We start from the raw sequence: 17,595 nt of genomic DNA on the forward strand, positions 1-17,595 counted from the left end.
CAATCAACCTTCAACCACAATGAAATGATCGGACACCGGAAGGTTACCCCATACCTTCATCGGTATCGGCGAATCCTTTTCTTCCGGCATGCATGCAATTGAAGGTAAGCTTCCGGCCAAATCCGTAGCTTCCGGCCAAATCGGTTAGTGTCTTTTCAGATTCATGAAAGATGTGATCATACATTATTTAATTCGTTAATTAATTGGGTTTTATATGTTTAATTAAATCTCAGATCTGTAACTCCCTATAATTGATTTCGGAATTTGCTCAAAATGCCCTTTCGTTTTCGTAATTAAATAACAATTTTCAGTTTAGGTCATGGTTTCATGTTTCATGTATGTGTATAAATGGGTAGCCTCTACAGTAGTATGATTACAGAAAGCAAGAACAATCCATCTTGGATTATTATACATTATACAAAAACAACTGACATTGCAATGGCACTACCTATTGAAAACAACATGGCACAGGGTGGTCAACGAACGTATGTTTATCTTCATGAATTGCAGCTAGGTGAAGATGCTGTTGTTAAGGTCATGATCTGCAGGACATGGGATACGCATTCGGCGTACGGTAAATACCTCAGCACGGATTTTATAGCTTCAGATGAGAAGGTGCAAAATTCCCCTTACATTTGGTTTTTGAATTTCTGTGTAATTTAAGTTACGTATATGTATATGATGTTTAATACTGAAGTTGTGTATGGGATGTACATACATACATTGTGGTTGAGTGCATTTGGTATTGCATAATCTTCTACTCCTTTAAAATAGATACATATATCATAATTGAGATACCTTTTTGTGTGTGGGGTTTTTTTGAATGAATGCATCCTTCTTTAGACATAAAGGTCAATAGTGTGTGCATCTTTCTCTTTCTGAATGTAGTTGACCACTATATAGTGGATGCAAGCACAATGAATCCCTTTGTTTGTAATTGAAAAGTTTGTAAAAAACTGTGTAATATATATGCATATTATGAATTGGACCCATGTTTTCTAAATTTGTCCCTTTGTATATTTTATGCTGATGTGGTTTTTTTAAATGAATCCAACCTCCTTTACACATATATATCAAAAGTGGCTGCATCTTTTTCTTTCTAAATTTAATTCACCCCTGTATAGTACATGCATACACAATGAACCTCTTTATTTGTAGTCGATAAGTTTGTAAAAACTGTATGACATCTATAGATATTAGGAATTGGACCCATGTTTTGTAAATTTGGTCCTCCGTATATTTTATACAAGTCTTTGTATGACTTCAGCCTTCTTTACACATATATATCAAAACTTTCAGCATCTTTTCCTTCCTAAATTTAATTCTCCCCTGTATAGAGCCTGCATACACAATGAATATCTTTATTTGTAGTTGATAAGTGTGTCAACACTGTATAACATATCTATATATTAGGAATTGGACCCATGTTTTGTGAATTGGCTCCTTTGTATATTTTATCCAATTCTTTGTACACTTACACCTCTATATATGTATGCATATACATATTTAGAGTTGATGCCCACAAATGAAGCCTCTGCATTCGTAGATGTTGATTTTTTGGTCACCGTATAATCATATATACACCTTCGTATATTTTATGCTGGTGTGGTTTATTTAAATGAATTCATCATTCTTTTGACATAGATGATAATACTTTATGCACCTTTTGGCTTCTGAATTTAGTACACCCTCCTATAGTTCATGCATATTTTCTACAATTCTTTGTTGACTTGCACCTCTCTATATGTATGCATATAAATATTTAGACTTCCTGGCCACACATACATGCTCTTCATTTGTAGTTGTTGATGCATATTAGTAATTAGAATGCTCACATATTGACCCCCAGTTTCCTACCAATGATTTAATTTCTTGGATGTTGTACAGGGAGGCGTGATTCAGTTGACCGCCAAAAGCACTGTTGCACATTGCTTTATACCTAGGCTCAAGGAAGGTTCAGTGTATTTGCTCAAGAATTTCGAGGTCATTCCCAATAGAGACAGTTACCGTATATTGAGGGACAACAAGTTCTTGATTCAGTTGCAGGGGTCTACCTTTTTGAGGAGGCAGCAGTCTGCCGGTACAGCGGGCTACATCCGACACCCTTTCACCTGAATTCCATTTGAATCCTTGGAAGCAACTGACGAGAAATATTTGATTGGTAGGGTTTCTTAAAAATTTACATTCCATTTCTGTTTATGTCAAAGTGCTTATACAAGATACCCCTACTAACTTCTGAATTTTAGATGTCGTTGGATGCGTGTTGAATGTGGGAACGCCACATAACCCAAAAAAGGGAACGCCCACTCTAGAATTTGAACTAGCGAACGAACGGTACACGGCCCATGTGACTGCCTATTTGGCTTCTGCGAACTTAATTCTTAGGTATCATCTAAAAACTTTTATGTTGAGCCTCCCTCTTTGTTAACAGGGATCAGCGGATCAGGGTGACATTGTAGGGAAACTTGGGCTCTTATTTCCTAGGCCGGAAACCTGCGACAAACATACGCTACTGCATCATTTTAAGCTCAGTCTCTGTGAAACAAAACTACTATGGTATGCTTTATCACTTCCGTCAATGGCCCCCTGACTAATATCATGTTCATTAACAACTACTATTACCCTCCCTTTACAGGTACAAAGGCTTTGTCAAGCACATCATCGACCATGATTATGGATGACACGCAAATACCCGATCTCAGTGATTTCATCAACAAAATCAGGTATATGTGGTTTCATTTGTTACCAAAAAATGTGCATAGTTGACCTAAAACTGGTATTAAAGAGCAAGGGAAATTTCGACAGCAGCGTTGAGTTTTCGGACACTCAGGAAGATTTATATTCCGGGCGCCATTTTCCACCACCCAAAGAAGGGACACTCGCTGATCTCCTGGCGCTGGTCCGTAAAGGGAAAAACAGTGCGGTAAGTACACTCCAATAGAAAATGTGTTTTCATGTTATCACCAACAGGGGTTTCCCGTCACATAATACCACTAACTGCTGCGGTTAAATTTTAGGGTGACGTTTTCAAGTGTAAAATTGAACTGGTTAACATCCGCATGAACAAGGGGTGGCATTACACAACCTGCAGTATCTGCAAAGCGAAAAAAGGGATCACGAGGAAGTTTTGTGGCTACTATTGTGAATCTTGCGCCAAAATTGTGCTTGAGCCGATTATCAGGTATTTATTGTCTATACTTATATGTGGGTTCCAAACTCCAACCATCTATCTCATTTGTTTGACCTTTCACTGAGGCCTGTCTGATACATGCCCGCTATACATTCCCAGGTTCCGAGTACAATGCGATGTCCGAGACGCGACTGCTGAGACCATGGTTGTTTTCTTTGATGAAACCGCGGAACAGCTGACTCAGATAACCGCGCCCGTTCTGTTGGCTGAACAAGATGAGGTATGTTTAACAAGTTTTGTCGCGTACGTTTGTTTGCGCATACTAACAGTTCATGCTTATATCCATCTAGGAAACCTGCACAACCGTTTTGCCGAATGCGCTTGCAAACCTCTTGGGAACCACACAGGTCGTGTTGATAAAGACTAGCTCTTACTATGAACACGGAACGTTTGAAAGCTTCAATTGTATAAAGGTGTACTTGGATGACCCGGTTCCCGAAACCCCACCCTATGGATGTGACGAGGACATCACCGTACCTACAGTTGCTGAACCAGTTACTCACACTAATATTTCCCCATCGTCCGCCTCAAAAGGGCTGAAACGCAAGATTGATGTCCCTACACCAGCAAAGGACTTGGAACGTCTGAACCGCCGGAGGTAACCTATTATCCAGCCTACTTATATAGAAATATGGAATCATATATACAAGGGCAGACACCCGTTGTATAATGCTCCCATTATTATCAATTGTGAAGCCCACGCTTAAACACATCGTTGTCATGAAATACAGGTTCATAGTTACTACGTCTGATTCGGATGATGACCAGCCCCCTGCAGCAACAAATGTTGAAGAGAAGGAAATGAAGAAGAATGCATAAAAAGGAGCCGCATAATTAAAATAAAGAGCTCAACTTAATGAGTTATAATTTCAGTCTTTTATCTTTGTAAGCACATTTTTCGATCTCCTACCGCTGTTGGCGTGTTTAGCCAACATGAATAAACTTTGTCCCCCATGTTTTTGGGCATTTATAATAAAGTCTATGTTTCCGTTATTCATCATGCTTTAAAGGTATTATAACCATGTCGGTTTTTATGGGTTTGCATTATATGGTTGTGTTGCTGTTATTACCCGATTCCCATTTAGTGGAGAATGCAGTTACCATACAACCCTCCAAATTTAGGATGTGAGTACCTTTGTATGCATTCTGACCCGATTGAATTCACCGTATGCACTATTCTTAAATTGCATGCCACTATAATCTGGGCTTGGTATAAGGGCCTGCTGCAATATTTTTTAAGTTATGGTAACTGGTAACTTACATAAACGAAAATAGGCTTGAATTAGAGGCAGTTGATTTATGTACTTGCATGAATGTTTACTATGCATGATTCGTTTACACTGTATACAATCGTATTTAGGTGTACCATGTTTACTTCACTTTTGTACAACGCCGACTCGAGCTCCTAGCATACAATACCTGCCCAAATAGTATTTTGCCTTATGTTTCCCAGGTGACCGGTCCTCATAAATGCCAGGAATACAAACATGGAAAGGGTGACTCATAAATGGCAGGATGAGTATCATTAAAATAGTACATCGGAATCCTTTGCCTAAATTAGGCATCCAAGGAGGCATCCAAGGATGAGTTCTATTGTTATATGATTCAACAACGTGAAAATGAGGGCACCACCTTGCTAAGAGATGGACAATTATTTCAGCAATATTTAGTCGACGCGTTCACAGCCATCGAAGAACAACGGCTTAAATGGCTAAGGAATCATCAAAACGAGTTACGCCTTGATCTATACAATAACGTTTGTGATGCTGTGACACGAGGAGACACGAAAGCCACCTCAATAGAAAAACGTATCATCCTCCCATCTTCACATACAGGGAGCCCGCGGTATATGGTCCAGAACTACCAAGATGCGATGGCTCTTTGCAGAGAATTTGATAACCCCGACTTATTCATTACCTTCACCTCCAACCCTAAATGGCCAGAAATCGACGCCATGCTATCCTATATAGAAGGTCAACGCGCACCAGATCGACCCGACATTGTTGCACGCGTCTTCAAACAAAAGCTTGATTGCATAATGACTGACATAATGAAGAAACACATTTTTGGCACAACGGAAGCAGGTATCTTTTAGACACTTTTAAACTTCCCATTATAGGGCCATTTCCTTCTTATCGTGGACACTATTGTCAAAGTGGCGTCAAAATAACTGTTTCTGTTACCCTACCTCTATGTTATCATTTAAATACCTGTTAAAACATAAAAAAATTAAATAAATATCTGTAAATACAAAGACCCATATTAAAATACATAGCAGCAACCTACTAATAATTATAGGTATTACCCTGTTGACCAATTTAAGTATTAAGTTCTTAGTCAATAACCCTGTAGATAATTAAACTACTTGCAGACCCTATGACATGTTTCACTCAAACACTATATGGGCTCATTTTGCAATTAACCACGGTTTCCTGATAAAAACCTATTGTTTCCTTCAGGTATACATATAATCGAGTTTCAAAAACGCGGGCTTCCTCATGTACATATGCTGATTTGGTTAACTCGCGACTGCAAATGCAAGAGTCCATCAGACATCGATGACCTCATATCCGCTGAGATCCCATCTAAGACTGACGACCCAGAAGGGTACAAAGCCGTTAGTGAATACATGTTACATGGACCATGTGGTGGAAACAACATGGATGCACCCTGTATTATTGAAAGAAAATGTTCAAAACATTTCCCTAAACCGTATTACGCAGAGACAACAATAGATGAGGATGGATACGCAAACTACCGCCGAAGGAAAAATGGTGAAACGGTTACTAAAGCCAAAACTACACTTGACAACAGCTTTGTTGTCCCTTACAACAGATACCTCCTACTAAAATACAACGCACACATAAATGTAGAATGGTGCAATAGATCTCGGGCTATCAAATATTTATTTAAATACTTAAACAAAGGCCCTGACCGAGCAACAATTGTTACACAGGAAAATTTAACTCAGATAGAAAACTCCTCAGTAGAAAAGATTGTTGAAGTAGACGAAATAAAAAATTATTTGGATTGTCGTTACCTGTCTCCATGTGAGGCTGTTTGGAGAATGTTTTCGTTCGACATCCACTTTTCTCAGCCATCCGTGATAAAGCTGTCATATCATTTACCAAATCAACAAGCTATTACCGTGTAACATCCCGCCTTTTTCCGTTAAATTTATTTTTAACACCGTCTTTTTTTAAATAATACCTTTCGTTATTTAAATTCGTAGTTTCCGTTGACTAACGTTCTTAATTTTCCCGTTATTTAATTATAACATCACTCGTTTACTCGAGCGTTTTTAAAATATTCGTTTGGTTAATTCCCGCACCCGCTTTGAAACTTGAGGGACCGAGGTTGCCAAGTGGGCAAACTAGTTGACTAGGTCAACTAGTCAACCCACCTTATCCATCCATTCATTTCACCTCCCACCTTCTTCCTCTTTTCTCTCTACTTCCCTTTCATGAACTCAAACACCCAACTCACAAATTCATCATCTAAATCCGATTGGAGAAGCAAACATCAAAACAAATTACATTTTCGTGATCCTCTCTTCATCCTCTACATTTTGGTACCAATTTCATCAAGTTTGGGTAACATTTCTAAAACTCTAGATTTTCTCTAAATTCGTGTTTTTATACTTGAAATGGTGTTAGTTAGTGTCTATGGCTCGTGTGTAACATGAATATATATTTTGTTTGCTCGATTTGTTTTTTTAAGTAACTAGTTTGAACATTTGAAATGGGTTTGCTTAATCTTGCATTTTGGAAGATTAAATGTTGTTTGATTGTTAAAGTTCATGTTTTAATTGTGTTACTAGTATCACTAGCTTCGTTTTGATGCGTAGGTTGATTAAGAAAACTTCAAAAACATGATTATTGATTTTTGTGAATTTTGGTTAGGGTTTGATAGACTTTGAAATGAACTTTTGATGCGTTGAATGCTTGTTAATGTTGTTAGTAAGTGTTTAGATGCATTGTATGCTTAATTACCTTCGAAACGGCATATCGTATGTGTAAATTGGATTCCCGAATCATAAAATACGTTTTACGAACTTGAAACTTTGAAAATAAACCTTTCTTGATCAATTGACGAGTTTTCGGTTATTGTAATTGATGTTTTTGCTTGTGAAAGGTAGTTAATTGTATTCCTTGTCAAAAGAGCTTTCCAATGATATAAGATGCGTATTCTAAGTGTTCACGGTTTGCGTTTTGTGCTAAATTGAATTTTGGATCAAGACTTGAACTTTTGAAACTGACCAGGTACCAGGCCACGCCTAATGTCGCGGCGCGACACCTCTGGCCGCGGCGCAGCAATAGCCGTGTTTGGTTTCTGACCTCTTTGGTCAAAATACGAAAAATGTTTGGCACACTATGGACCTCCGATTCACATGAGACTTGTTCTAACATGCTTATATATGAATAAAAACCTCAGAAAAATAGTTCGGGACCCGACCCGAACGTGTTGACTTTCGTTGACTTTGACCGACCAAAGTTTGACTTTTTGTCAAACTTAACCAAATGATTATGCAACCTTCCTAACTTGTTTCTGTACTTGTATCTTGCATGAAACTTGACAATTTGATTCACATGCTACATAATCGAGTCGTAACGAGCCATAGGACTAATTAAACATCTTTAACCTATCGTGTTTACCGTTATTGATACGACCTATTAGTTTAGGTCAAGACTAACACTATCCTTCGCACACGTTACTTTGTGAAGTACTTTTCATACGTGCACTCGAGGTGAGATCATAGTCCCATCTTTCAACAACTTTTATACTTTTAAATCATGGGATGAGAAACATATACGGTTTTATACTACATACTTTTACACTTTGAACACAAGTACGGAAACGAACATTTCACGTGCGGGTTTGAACAAAAAGCCTCAATTCAATTATCATTAGTTACACTTGCAGGGTGTAAACGTGAACTTATATTATGTGATCACATGGGCTTGACGAGCCTCATTCAGACGGTTCGCTACCGTTAGCGGATGAAATATATTTTCCGGTCTAGTGTATGTTCTAACACTACGCAAAGGGTGCAAAATAGTTAAGTTTGATAATTGGGTGCCTGGATACAAACAACAACTTTGGAATGCAAATGATTTTGATAATCATCTTATACTAAATCTTGTGGTTCAAATACAACGTTTACTAAAACACCTATGATTTCACCAACGTTTTTCGTTGACAGTTTTCTATATGTTTCTCAGGTTCATACATGGCTATTTGATACATGATTCCGCGTACACTCATACTTGCTTGGGGTCAAGCATACATACATGCATACGCTAGTGATAACACCTTTGGATTCAAACATGTTGTTTACATACTTACGCTATTTATAGCAAACCGTGACTTTCAACTTATATTATGTCACAAGTTATTTCATTTATACTTTACAACTTTTGTAAACTTAAACTTGTTGTCGAACCGTTTGGTAAACTAAACTTTGTAAGTTTTGTATATTTCAAATGAATGCGACATAATTTTGGTCAAACGAGTCTCATATAGGGACTACGACCACGTAACGGGACCTAAGTTAGCGGCGACGTCAATGACGATTTTGTCGGGTCGCTACAGATGGTATCAGAGCGTTGGTTGTAGGGAACTAGGATGTGCATTAGTGTGTCTGACAGAGTCGTTAGGACGCATTAGTGAATCTAGACTACAACCGGATAGTTAATCATTGCATCCTGACTTGCATTTGCTATAGATAGCACTTACTTGACTATTTGTGCATATATACTTGAATCTTTCTTAGGTGAACTCCATAATGGTACCAAGTTTTCATCATACGAATCTGTACTCTGCCACTTTCTAGTAACACATGTAAATTCAAGATTCATACACGTAAGAATGACGACGACTTCATTAGTCACACTTGTTCGGGAACTCTGTCTCCCAGATTGTTATTCGCCACCGTTTCAACTTACTATCGGTGTCACACCGGTGTTCCTTACTATCTACCATATCGTGTTACTACCATCACTACTCCAGGTGAGTATCGTCATCAATAAGTAACACTACGGTTGTGTACTATTCGTTATCATGATTCGTTACACTTCTCGCACCGAAATACATTATCGTTTGACTTAAACCGCATTGACGTGAACCATCATTTATACACTTCCCTCGGGGAACGCTTCTTCAGAGTTGCACAAATTCTTGCGATTAAATACGAGTCACGTTGGTGATGTCGCTATGCTTTGTTCATTTTAAAACTTCACGATTACAAGAACCTGAATCTATGGAGTGATGTGGGGATGGAGGTATGAGTTAGCGTAATATAACGACACTCGATCAACGTGGTTATATTATGGTAAGTCATACCAAAGTTCTAATGACACGTGATGGTGGTTGGACTCGATCAACCTAATCACCACCATGTGCCATGTACATGACTTTATTTTTCTTGTTTGAACACCCGAAAACTCCGAGAATACTGATAACAACCATACCCAGGACACATCTTCGATTATTGTCGAACCATATTGATGCTTCCGAATGAATGACAAATTCTTTCGACTTCAAACATATGTTACACGTGTGTACTATCTCGTTTTCTTATAGTTTTTATAGACGAACTACAAAATGCTTGGTATACTCACATCGAGGCGAAAACTTCTCTCGCCTTACACTCGTACTTCTGTTTAAGGAAATATTTTATCTAAATTCTCAATGGAGAGAGAGACTCTTCACACTATACTAGTATTCGCCTCGAGGGTGAATAGTCCTATCGAACATTTTCAGAAACCGATAAATCTTCGCGGCGCGAAATTCTTGAGAAACAGAAACTTGTTCCAACAAACGTTTTCACGTCCTAACAAACTCTTTCAAATATACCTTAAAGAGATGTACCTCGTTTCGGATCGAGATCCTCGTTTCACTTCTAGATTTTGGAGTGCCTCTCAAAAAGTCTCGGGACCACGTTTAGACATGAGTACCGCACATCAACCACAACCCGACGGACCGAGCAAACATACGATTCAAACCTTGGAAACCGTAATACGAATTTGTGTTATCAACTTCAAATTTACTTGAGAAAAGTTTTTGCCTTTAACCAAATTCTCTTACAACGATGGTTATCATTCAAGTCTTAACGTCACACTTTCGAGGACCCGTATAGCCGTAATTGTCATTTTCTTAAATTGTTGAACCGAAGTAGATGACAAGCGAACCACCGGACCCGAAATCATTCATGAAACAACCGGAAAATTTTTCAATTCCAAGAAAGGCTCAAGGCGGATCGTAGTCGCCAAAAGAACTATGCCGATGTTAGACGTGACCCTCTCGAATTCCAAGTGGGTAACCGCGTAACGTTAAAGTCGCACCTTGAAAAGGTGTAATCCGTTTCGGGAAACGTAGATAGCTAAATCCGCGATATTTTTAGTCCTTTTAAAATCCTGGGGCGTTTTGGACCCGTTACTAGCCGTTTAGATTTTTCAACTCATTCGAGTCTCCGTTCTTCCTAAATTCTACGTATCAAACTTAAAGGCGTGTCTTGCGAAACAAGAACTTGTTATCCTCTTCGACGAACTTACTATCAACGATAAACTTCACTTCCTAGGAGGACCGGTTGAAACTGTAAATCGTGAAACCAAACTTTAAACCAATGTAAAAAAAAATCCCGACTGTCAAAGTTCGTTGAAATGCCCAAGGAAGTACCCTCACTTATTCGTAGAATTTGCAACGCAAGGTTTCGAAGAAGAAACAACGACTACTACTTCCAACTAAATTTCGGGACGAAATTTCTTTTAAGGTGTAGGTAATGTAACATCCCGCCTTTTTCCGTTAAATTTATTTTTAACACCGTCTTTTTTTAAATAATACCTTTCGTTATTTAAATTCGTAGTTTCCGTTGACTAACGTTCTTAATTTTCCCGTTATTTAATTATAACATCACTCGTTTACTCGAGCGTTTTTAAAATATTCGTTTGGTTAATTCCCGCACCCGCTTTGAAACTTGAGGGACCGAGGTTGCCAAGTGGGCAAACTAGTTGACTAGGTCAACTAGTCAACCCACCTTATCCATCTATTCATTTCACCTCCCACCTTCTTCCTCTTTTCTCTCTACTTCCCTTTCATGAACTCAAACACCCAACTCACAAATTCATCATCTAAATTCGATTGGAGAAGCAAACATCAAAACAAATTACATTTTCGTGATCCTCTCTTCATCCTCTACATTTCGGTACCAATTTCATCAAGTTTGGGTAACATTTCTAAAACTCTAGATTTTCTCTAAATTCGTGTTTTTATACTTGAAATGGTGTTAGTTAGTGTCCATGGCTCGTGTGTAACATGAATATATATTTTGTTTGCTCGATTTGTTGTTTTAAGTAACTAGTTTGAACATTTGAAATGGGTTTGCTTAATCTTGCATTTTGGAAGATTAAATGTTGTTTGATTGTTAAAGTTCATGTTTTAATTGTGTTACTAGTATCACTAGCTTCGTTTTGATGCGTAGGTTGATTAAGAAAACTTCAAAAACATGATTATTGATTTTTGTGAATTTTGGTTAGGGTTTGATAGACTTTGAAATGAACTTTTGATGCGTTGAATGCTTGTTAATGTTGTTAGTAAGTGTTTAGATGCATTGTATGCTTAATTACCTTCGAAACGGCATATCGTATGTGTAAATTGGATTCTCGAATCATAAAATACGTTTTACGAACTTGAAACTTTGAAAATAAACCTTTCTTGATCAATTGACGAGTTTTCGGTTATTGTAATTGATGTTTTTGCTTGTGAAAGGTAGTTAATTGTATTCCTTGTCAAAAGAGCTTTCCAATGATATAAGATGCGTATTCTAAGTGTTTACGGTTTGCGTTTTGTGCTAAATTGAATTTTGGATCAAGACTTGAACTTTTGAAACTGACCAGGTACCAGGCCACGCCTAATGTCGCGGCGCGACACCTCTGGCCGCGGCGCGGCAATAGCCGTGTTTGGTTTCTGACCTCTTTGGTCAAAATACGAAAAATGTTTGGCACACTATGGACCTCCGATTCACATGAGACTTGTTCTAACATGCTTATATATGAATAAAAACCTCAGAAAAATAGTTCGGGACCCGACCCGAACGTGTTGACTTTCGTTGACTTTGACCGACCAAAGTTTGACTTTTTGTCAAACTTAACCAAATGATTATGCAACCTTCCTAACTTGTTTCTGTACTTGTATCTTGCATGAAACTTGACAATTTGATTCACATGCTACATAATCGAGTCGTAACGAGCCATAGGACTAATTAAACATCTTTAACCTATCGTGTTTACCGTTATTGATACGACCTATTGGTTTAGGTCAAGACTAGCACTATCCTTCGCACACGTTACTTTGTGAAGTACTTTTCATACGTGCACTCGAGGTGAGATCATAGTCCCATCTTTCAACAACTTTTATACTTTTAAATCATGGGATGAGAAACATATACGGTTTTATACTACATACTTTTACACTTTGAACACAAGTACGGAAACGAACATTCCACGTGCGGGTTTGAACAAAAAGCCTCAATTCAATTATCATTAGTTACACTTGCAGGGTGTAAACGTGAACTTATATTATGTGATCACATGGGCTTGACGAGCCTCATTCGGACGGTTCGCTACCGTTAGCGGATGAAATATATTTTCGGGTCTAGTGTATGTTCTAACACTACGCAAAGGGTGCAAAACAGTTAAGTTTGATAATTGGGTGCCCGGGATACAAACAACAACTTTGGAATGCAAATGATTTTGATAATCATCTTATACTAAATCTTGTGGTTCAAATACAACGTTTACTAAAACACCTATGATTTCACCAACGTTTTTCGTTGACAGTTTTCTATATGTTTCTCAGGTTCATACATGGCTATTTGATACATGATTCCGCGTACACTCATACTTGCTTGGGGTCAAGCATACATACATGCATACGCTAGTGATAGCACCTTTGGATTCAAACATGTTGTTTACATACTTACGCTATTTATAGCAAACCGTGACTTTCAACTTATATTATGTCGCAAGTTATTTCATTTATACTTTACAACTTTTGTAAACTTAAACTTGTTGTCGAACTGTTTGGTAAACTAAACTTTGTAAGTTTTGTATATTTCAAATGAATGCGACATAATTTTGGTCAAACGAGTCTCATATAGGGACTACGACCACGTAACGGGACCTAAGTTAGCGGCGCCGTCAATGACGATTTTGTCGGGTCGCTACATACCGTACATGATTCAGCTAACCTCCCCGCGCTTCTACATAGAGAAAGCATAAAGGAGACAATGTTCACTCAATGGTTTGAACTGAACAAGCGAGACGAGAATGCCCGCCAGTTTACATACTCTAAAATCTCTATTCACTATGTATGGAACCAGGACGCAAAAGAGTGGATCCCTCGAAAACAACGGCGATGCATTGGACGGATTGTGTACTCAAACCCTGCATCGGGCGAGCGTTATTATCTCCGTATGTTGTTAAATATAGTGAAAGGTCCCCAATCATTTGAAGATATCCGTTCAGTCAATGGCATATTACATCCCACGTTCAAAGATGCTTGCTTTGCATACGGTCTCATAAATGATGATAAGGAGTGGACGGAAGCGATAGACGAGGCAACATTATGGGCTTCTGGTTCACAGCTTCGCGATTTGTTCGTCACAATTTTGCTTTTTTGCAACGTCAGTAAACCTCTCAAACTTTGGGAACAACATTGGGAGGCCTTATCTGATGACATTCTTCGCAAGAGGCGAAAACTGTACAACTACCCGGACTTAATCCTGACTGAGACTCAGATTAAAAACTATTGCTTGGTCGAAATAGAAGCTATCTTGAATAAAAATGGTAAAAGTCTAGCGGATTACCCGGATTTGCCCCAACCTGACCAATCTCTACTAACGCATATGGACAATCGACTAATTCGAGAGGAATTAAACTACAACCTGCAGGAAATGAGAACCCTACACACCACGCTTCACAACTCTCTCACCCCAGAACAACTAGCCATTTATGAGAAGGTTATTGCAGCAGTCACACAAAAGAAGGGCGGGCTTTTTTTCCTATATGGCCCTGGTGGTACAGGAAAAACGTTTGTGTACAACACCATATTGACCAAGCTGAGATCAGAAAAGATGATCGTCCTTGCGGTAGCATCATCAGGTACGCCCATTTTTTTTTAAAAAAAAGCAGCTGTGCAGGATATGTACCTCAATATTTACTACAATTAATAATTAAAAAACAGTCATTCATTATACATAAATGTCTAGCGCCTACTATTTTGGTACTGTTTACCCCCGGTTTATAATTATAAGGTTTTACCCATAACTAATCTTTCTCCCTGTTTGTGTTTACACTTAGCCGTTTATTTACTATCACATTAGACATTTGTTACCCCCTTATGTACTATATTAGCCATGTATAATTATATAGATAACGTTAAACCATGCAGTTACCATTGTATTGTCGAATACATGTTTACCCTTTTATATGAAAAAACATACTTTAACAATTTACATTCGCAGGAATCGCATCGTTACTTTTACCAGGAGGCAGGACTGCTCACAGTAGATTTGTCATCCCATTAGAACTCATGGAGAATAGCACTTGCGGTATAAAACAAAAAACACACCTGGCTGATCTCATTCAGCAAGCACGGTTAATAATTTTGGACGAAGCTCCCATGACACAAAAATATGCATTTGAAGCATTGGATAAAACCTTGCGGGATATTTTAGGCGCTCAAGATGAAACAAACAGAACCAGGCTCTTTGGCGGGATGCCGATTCTATTGGGAGGTGATTTTAGACAGATCTTACCGGTCATCCCCAAGGGCAAAAGACAAGAGGTGGTGCATGCGTGCATTAACCGTTCTAACCTATGGAATCATTGTCAGCTACATACACTAACACGAATTATGCGGGTCAACGAATACGCTCCCGACGGTGCCATTGATACAAGAAAAAGGTTATTCAATAAGTGGGTGCTCGATATTGGAGATGGCAACGTCCCAGCGTCTACCCGAGACGGGGAAGATGAGGCTACATGGATAAAAATTCCCGACGAATATATTGTTGAATCAGATACCTCCCCAATTGACACTATTGTGGACACCATATTCTCAGATTTCATAGCAAACCATTAAGATGAAGACTACTTACGCGAAAGGGCAATTTTAACTCCACGAAACGACGATGCAGACCAGATTAATAAACGCATGTTCAAGAAACTACAATCTCAGAGTATGACATACCAAAGCTCAGATGAAATATGCAAGGGATCAACAGATGCACTGGAGCAACACCAGGCATATCCAGTCGAGTTTTTAAATAAACTGAATTTCCCCGGCGTCCCACCGCACAAGCTAAAACTGAAGATCGGTCAACCTATAATGTTGTTACGGAATTTGTACCCCAGCGCAGGCATGTGTAACGGAACCCGGCTTATAATTACCGACTTTCAGAAATTCGTGATTCATGCCCGCATAATTACTGGCTCGCATATAGGGAATACGGTCATAATACCTAGAATAGTCTTAACCGCTACACAGTCCAAATGGCCATTTGTTCTGCAGCGCATCCAGTTTCCCGTTAAACCATGCTATGCGATGACGATTAACAAGAGCCAGGGACAATCCCTAGAATTAGTGGGCCTATACTTACCAAAACCGGTCTTCAGCCATGGGCAGCTATACGTGGCAATGTCACGAGTCACTCACCCCGATGGGCTGAAAATAGTGATGGTCAATGAACTATACGACGGGTTACAGAACCATACACGAAATGTCGTCTACAAGGAAACATTCACAAACCTACAACATACTACTTAAAGGTTCATCATCACTCTCTCTAACCAATTAATTATATACTGTCCTTCATTTGCTTATAAGTTATAACATATTTATGCTATTAATTAAAAATATACAATTAATTGAAACACGGGCGATATTCGCAATAACAGCCACGGTTACTTCCTATTTTAACAATATGTACCCCAACAATTAACTGGTTCAGGTGAACTTTTGTTTCAGGCATCCCCTGCAAATGGGAACATTATAAAATAGCATACGCGCATTAATCTGGTACATTACTACTCCTCACTTTTAATTTTACAAATTATACTTTTACTATTTTGGCAGTCATGGACTTCGTTGTGTTATTTGAAACTTAATTCAAAGATATAGGATATACTCTGCTGCATTCATACAGCTCACTTTTACTTTTTACAGAATATAAGGTTTCTAATTTAACAAACATGTTCTTAGTTGTCTTATTTGGCATTTGCTTCAAGTTACGCTCGCAATAAGGCTATTTGCAGCCTATATCGCTAATAAACTGTTGGTTTTAAACAGGCATACTACACACCCATAGTTCTGCGCACCTATTCTGTAACTCAATTTCATTTACCTCCCAGAAAACAGCGGCTAACCTGCCTTTAGACTCAGGTATACAATGTAGATAGGCATTACCTTTGAAAGAGATATATAAATACTAAGTTTAAGAATATAGCATACAAATTGGACTCTACTAGGTGATAACATCAAACGATCGTAATAGTTCATAGTTATTATACCAACACATGATTTACTTCAGATTTGCTATAAATGGCAGCAGCTACAGGATGTCGATATTCAATTGAAATAAAAAAGCCATTATACCCAAGCTTCCACGCGCACAGGCAACCAGTTTGGCAACCAAATATCGGAGTCGACTCCGCAGCTATATTCAATTGTTTAACCCTATGTGGAAAATGTGTCCACCAGTCTACATTTATAATGTCATCTGATCCGAAATGTAATAGCTAGCACCGATATTTTTAATTCGTTTTCCTGGATTCATATGCACTATAAATTTATGCTACAATACCCTCAATTCTGGAAATAGCACAGGTAAAAACCATCGATTTCGTATACATTTTGAAGCCCTCTGTTTACAAAGCCACTTTAAATAGATCCTCATAACCTTGGATATTGAATTAGCAAACACATTAGACATACAAAACAAGCCACCGTTCACGTGCAACGCACGGGCATTGGCTACTAGTTAATATTAATATTAATATTGTATACATTTATTGAGCCTGTTACCTATTCTTTCGATTGCCATAAAAGAACATAAATGACTGCAGTAAGTTTGTATGTGCACGTTCTACTTGTTAGCATATTCATATATCAGCAAGGACACAAAAGGATGATAATTTCTAATCCACTTCTAAGATAAATGATTGGCCTGATAAAAATTCAACCATAAGTATAACAAAAGTAGGATAATTATGTGCACGTTCAACTTGTTAGCATACCAACTTCATGTTGATCTTTGATCAACTCCAATTTTCCAATTGCCTCTTTTCCAATTACTCAATTTCATAAGCTATAATCCGGCCAACTTCCAAGATTGATGATCAATTCCA

The 17,595-nt window shown here is 38.3% G+C and overlaps 4 protein-coding genes across 4 annotated transcripts; all 4 read left to right on the forward strand.

Annotated features, from left to right (window-relative positions):
* The first annotated feature begins 348 nt into the window (after positions 1–348).
* Positions 349–4,009, forward strand: LOC139888812 (uncharacterized). Its single transcript, XM_071871799.1, has 10 exons — positions 349–654; positions 1,888–2,080; positions 2,247–2,347; positions 2,432–2,537; positions 2,636–2,723; positions 2,806–2,923; positions 3,018–3,181; positions 3,290–3,410; positions 3,481–3,788; positions 3,922–4,009. Exons 1-10 carry the CDS (start codon positions 349–351, stop codon positions 4,007–4,009), a joined length of 1,593 nt encoding a protein of 530 aa, XP_071727900.1.
* Positions 4,010–4,790: 781 nt separating this feature from the next.
* Positions 4,791–6,344, forward strand: LOC139888813 (uncharacterized). Its single transcript, XM_071871800.1, has 2 exons — positions 4,791–5,274; positions 5,650–6,344. Exons 1-2 carry the CDS (start codon positions 4,791–4,793, stop codon positions 6,342–6,344), a joined length of 1,179 nt encoding a protein of 392 aa, XP_071727901.1.
* A 7,131-nt stretch (positions 6,345–13,475) lies between these two features.
* LOC139888814 (uncharacterized) lies at positions 13,476–15,331 on the forward strand. Its single transcript, XM_071871801.1, has 2 exons — positions 13,476–14,349; positions 14,712–15,331. Exons 1-2 carry the CDS (start codon positions 13,476–13,478, stop codon positions 15,329–15,331), a joined length of 1,494 nt encoding a protein of 497 aa, XP_071727902.1.
* A 99-nt stretch (positions 15,332–15,430) lies between these two features.
* LOC139888815 (uncharacterized) lies at positions 15,431–16,015 on the forward strand. The gene has a single exon (XM_071871802.1). The coding sequence runs from the start codon at positions 15,431–15,433 to the stop codon at positions 16,013–16,015; it is 585 nt and encodes a 194-aa protein (XP_071727903.1).
* The last annotated feature ends 1,580 nt before the right edge of the window (positions 16,016–17,595 follow it).

Source organism: Rutidosis leptorrhynchoides, chromosome 2, assembly GCF_046630445.1.
Source record: "Rutidosis leptorrhynchoides isolate AG116_Rl617_1_P2 chromosome 2, CSIRO_AGI_Rlap_v1, whole genome shotgun sequence".
In the NCBI taxonomy this organism is placed as follows: Eukaryota; Viridiplantae; Streptophyta; class Magnoliopsida; order Asterales; family Asteraceae; genus Rutidosis; species Rutidosis leptorrhynchoides.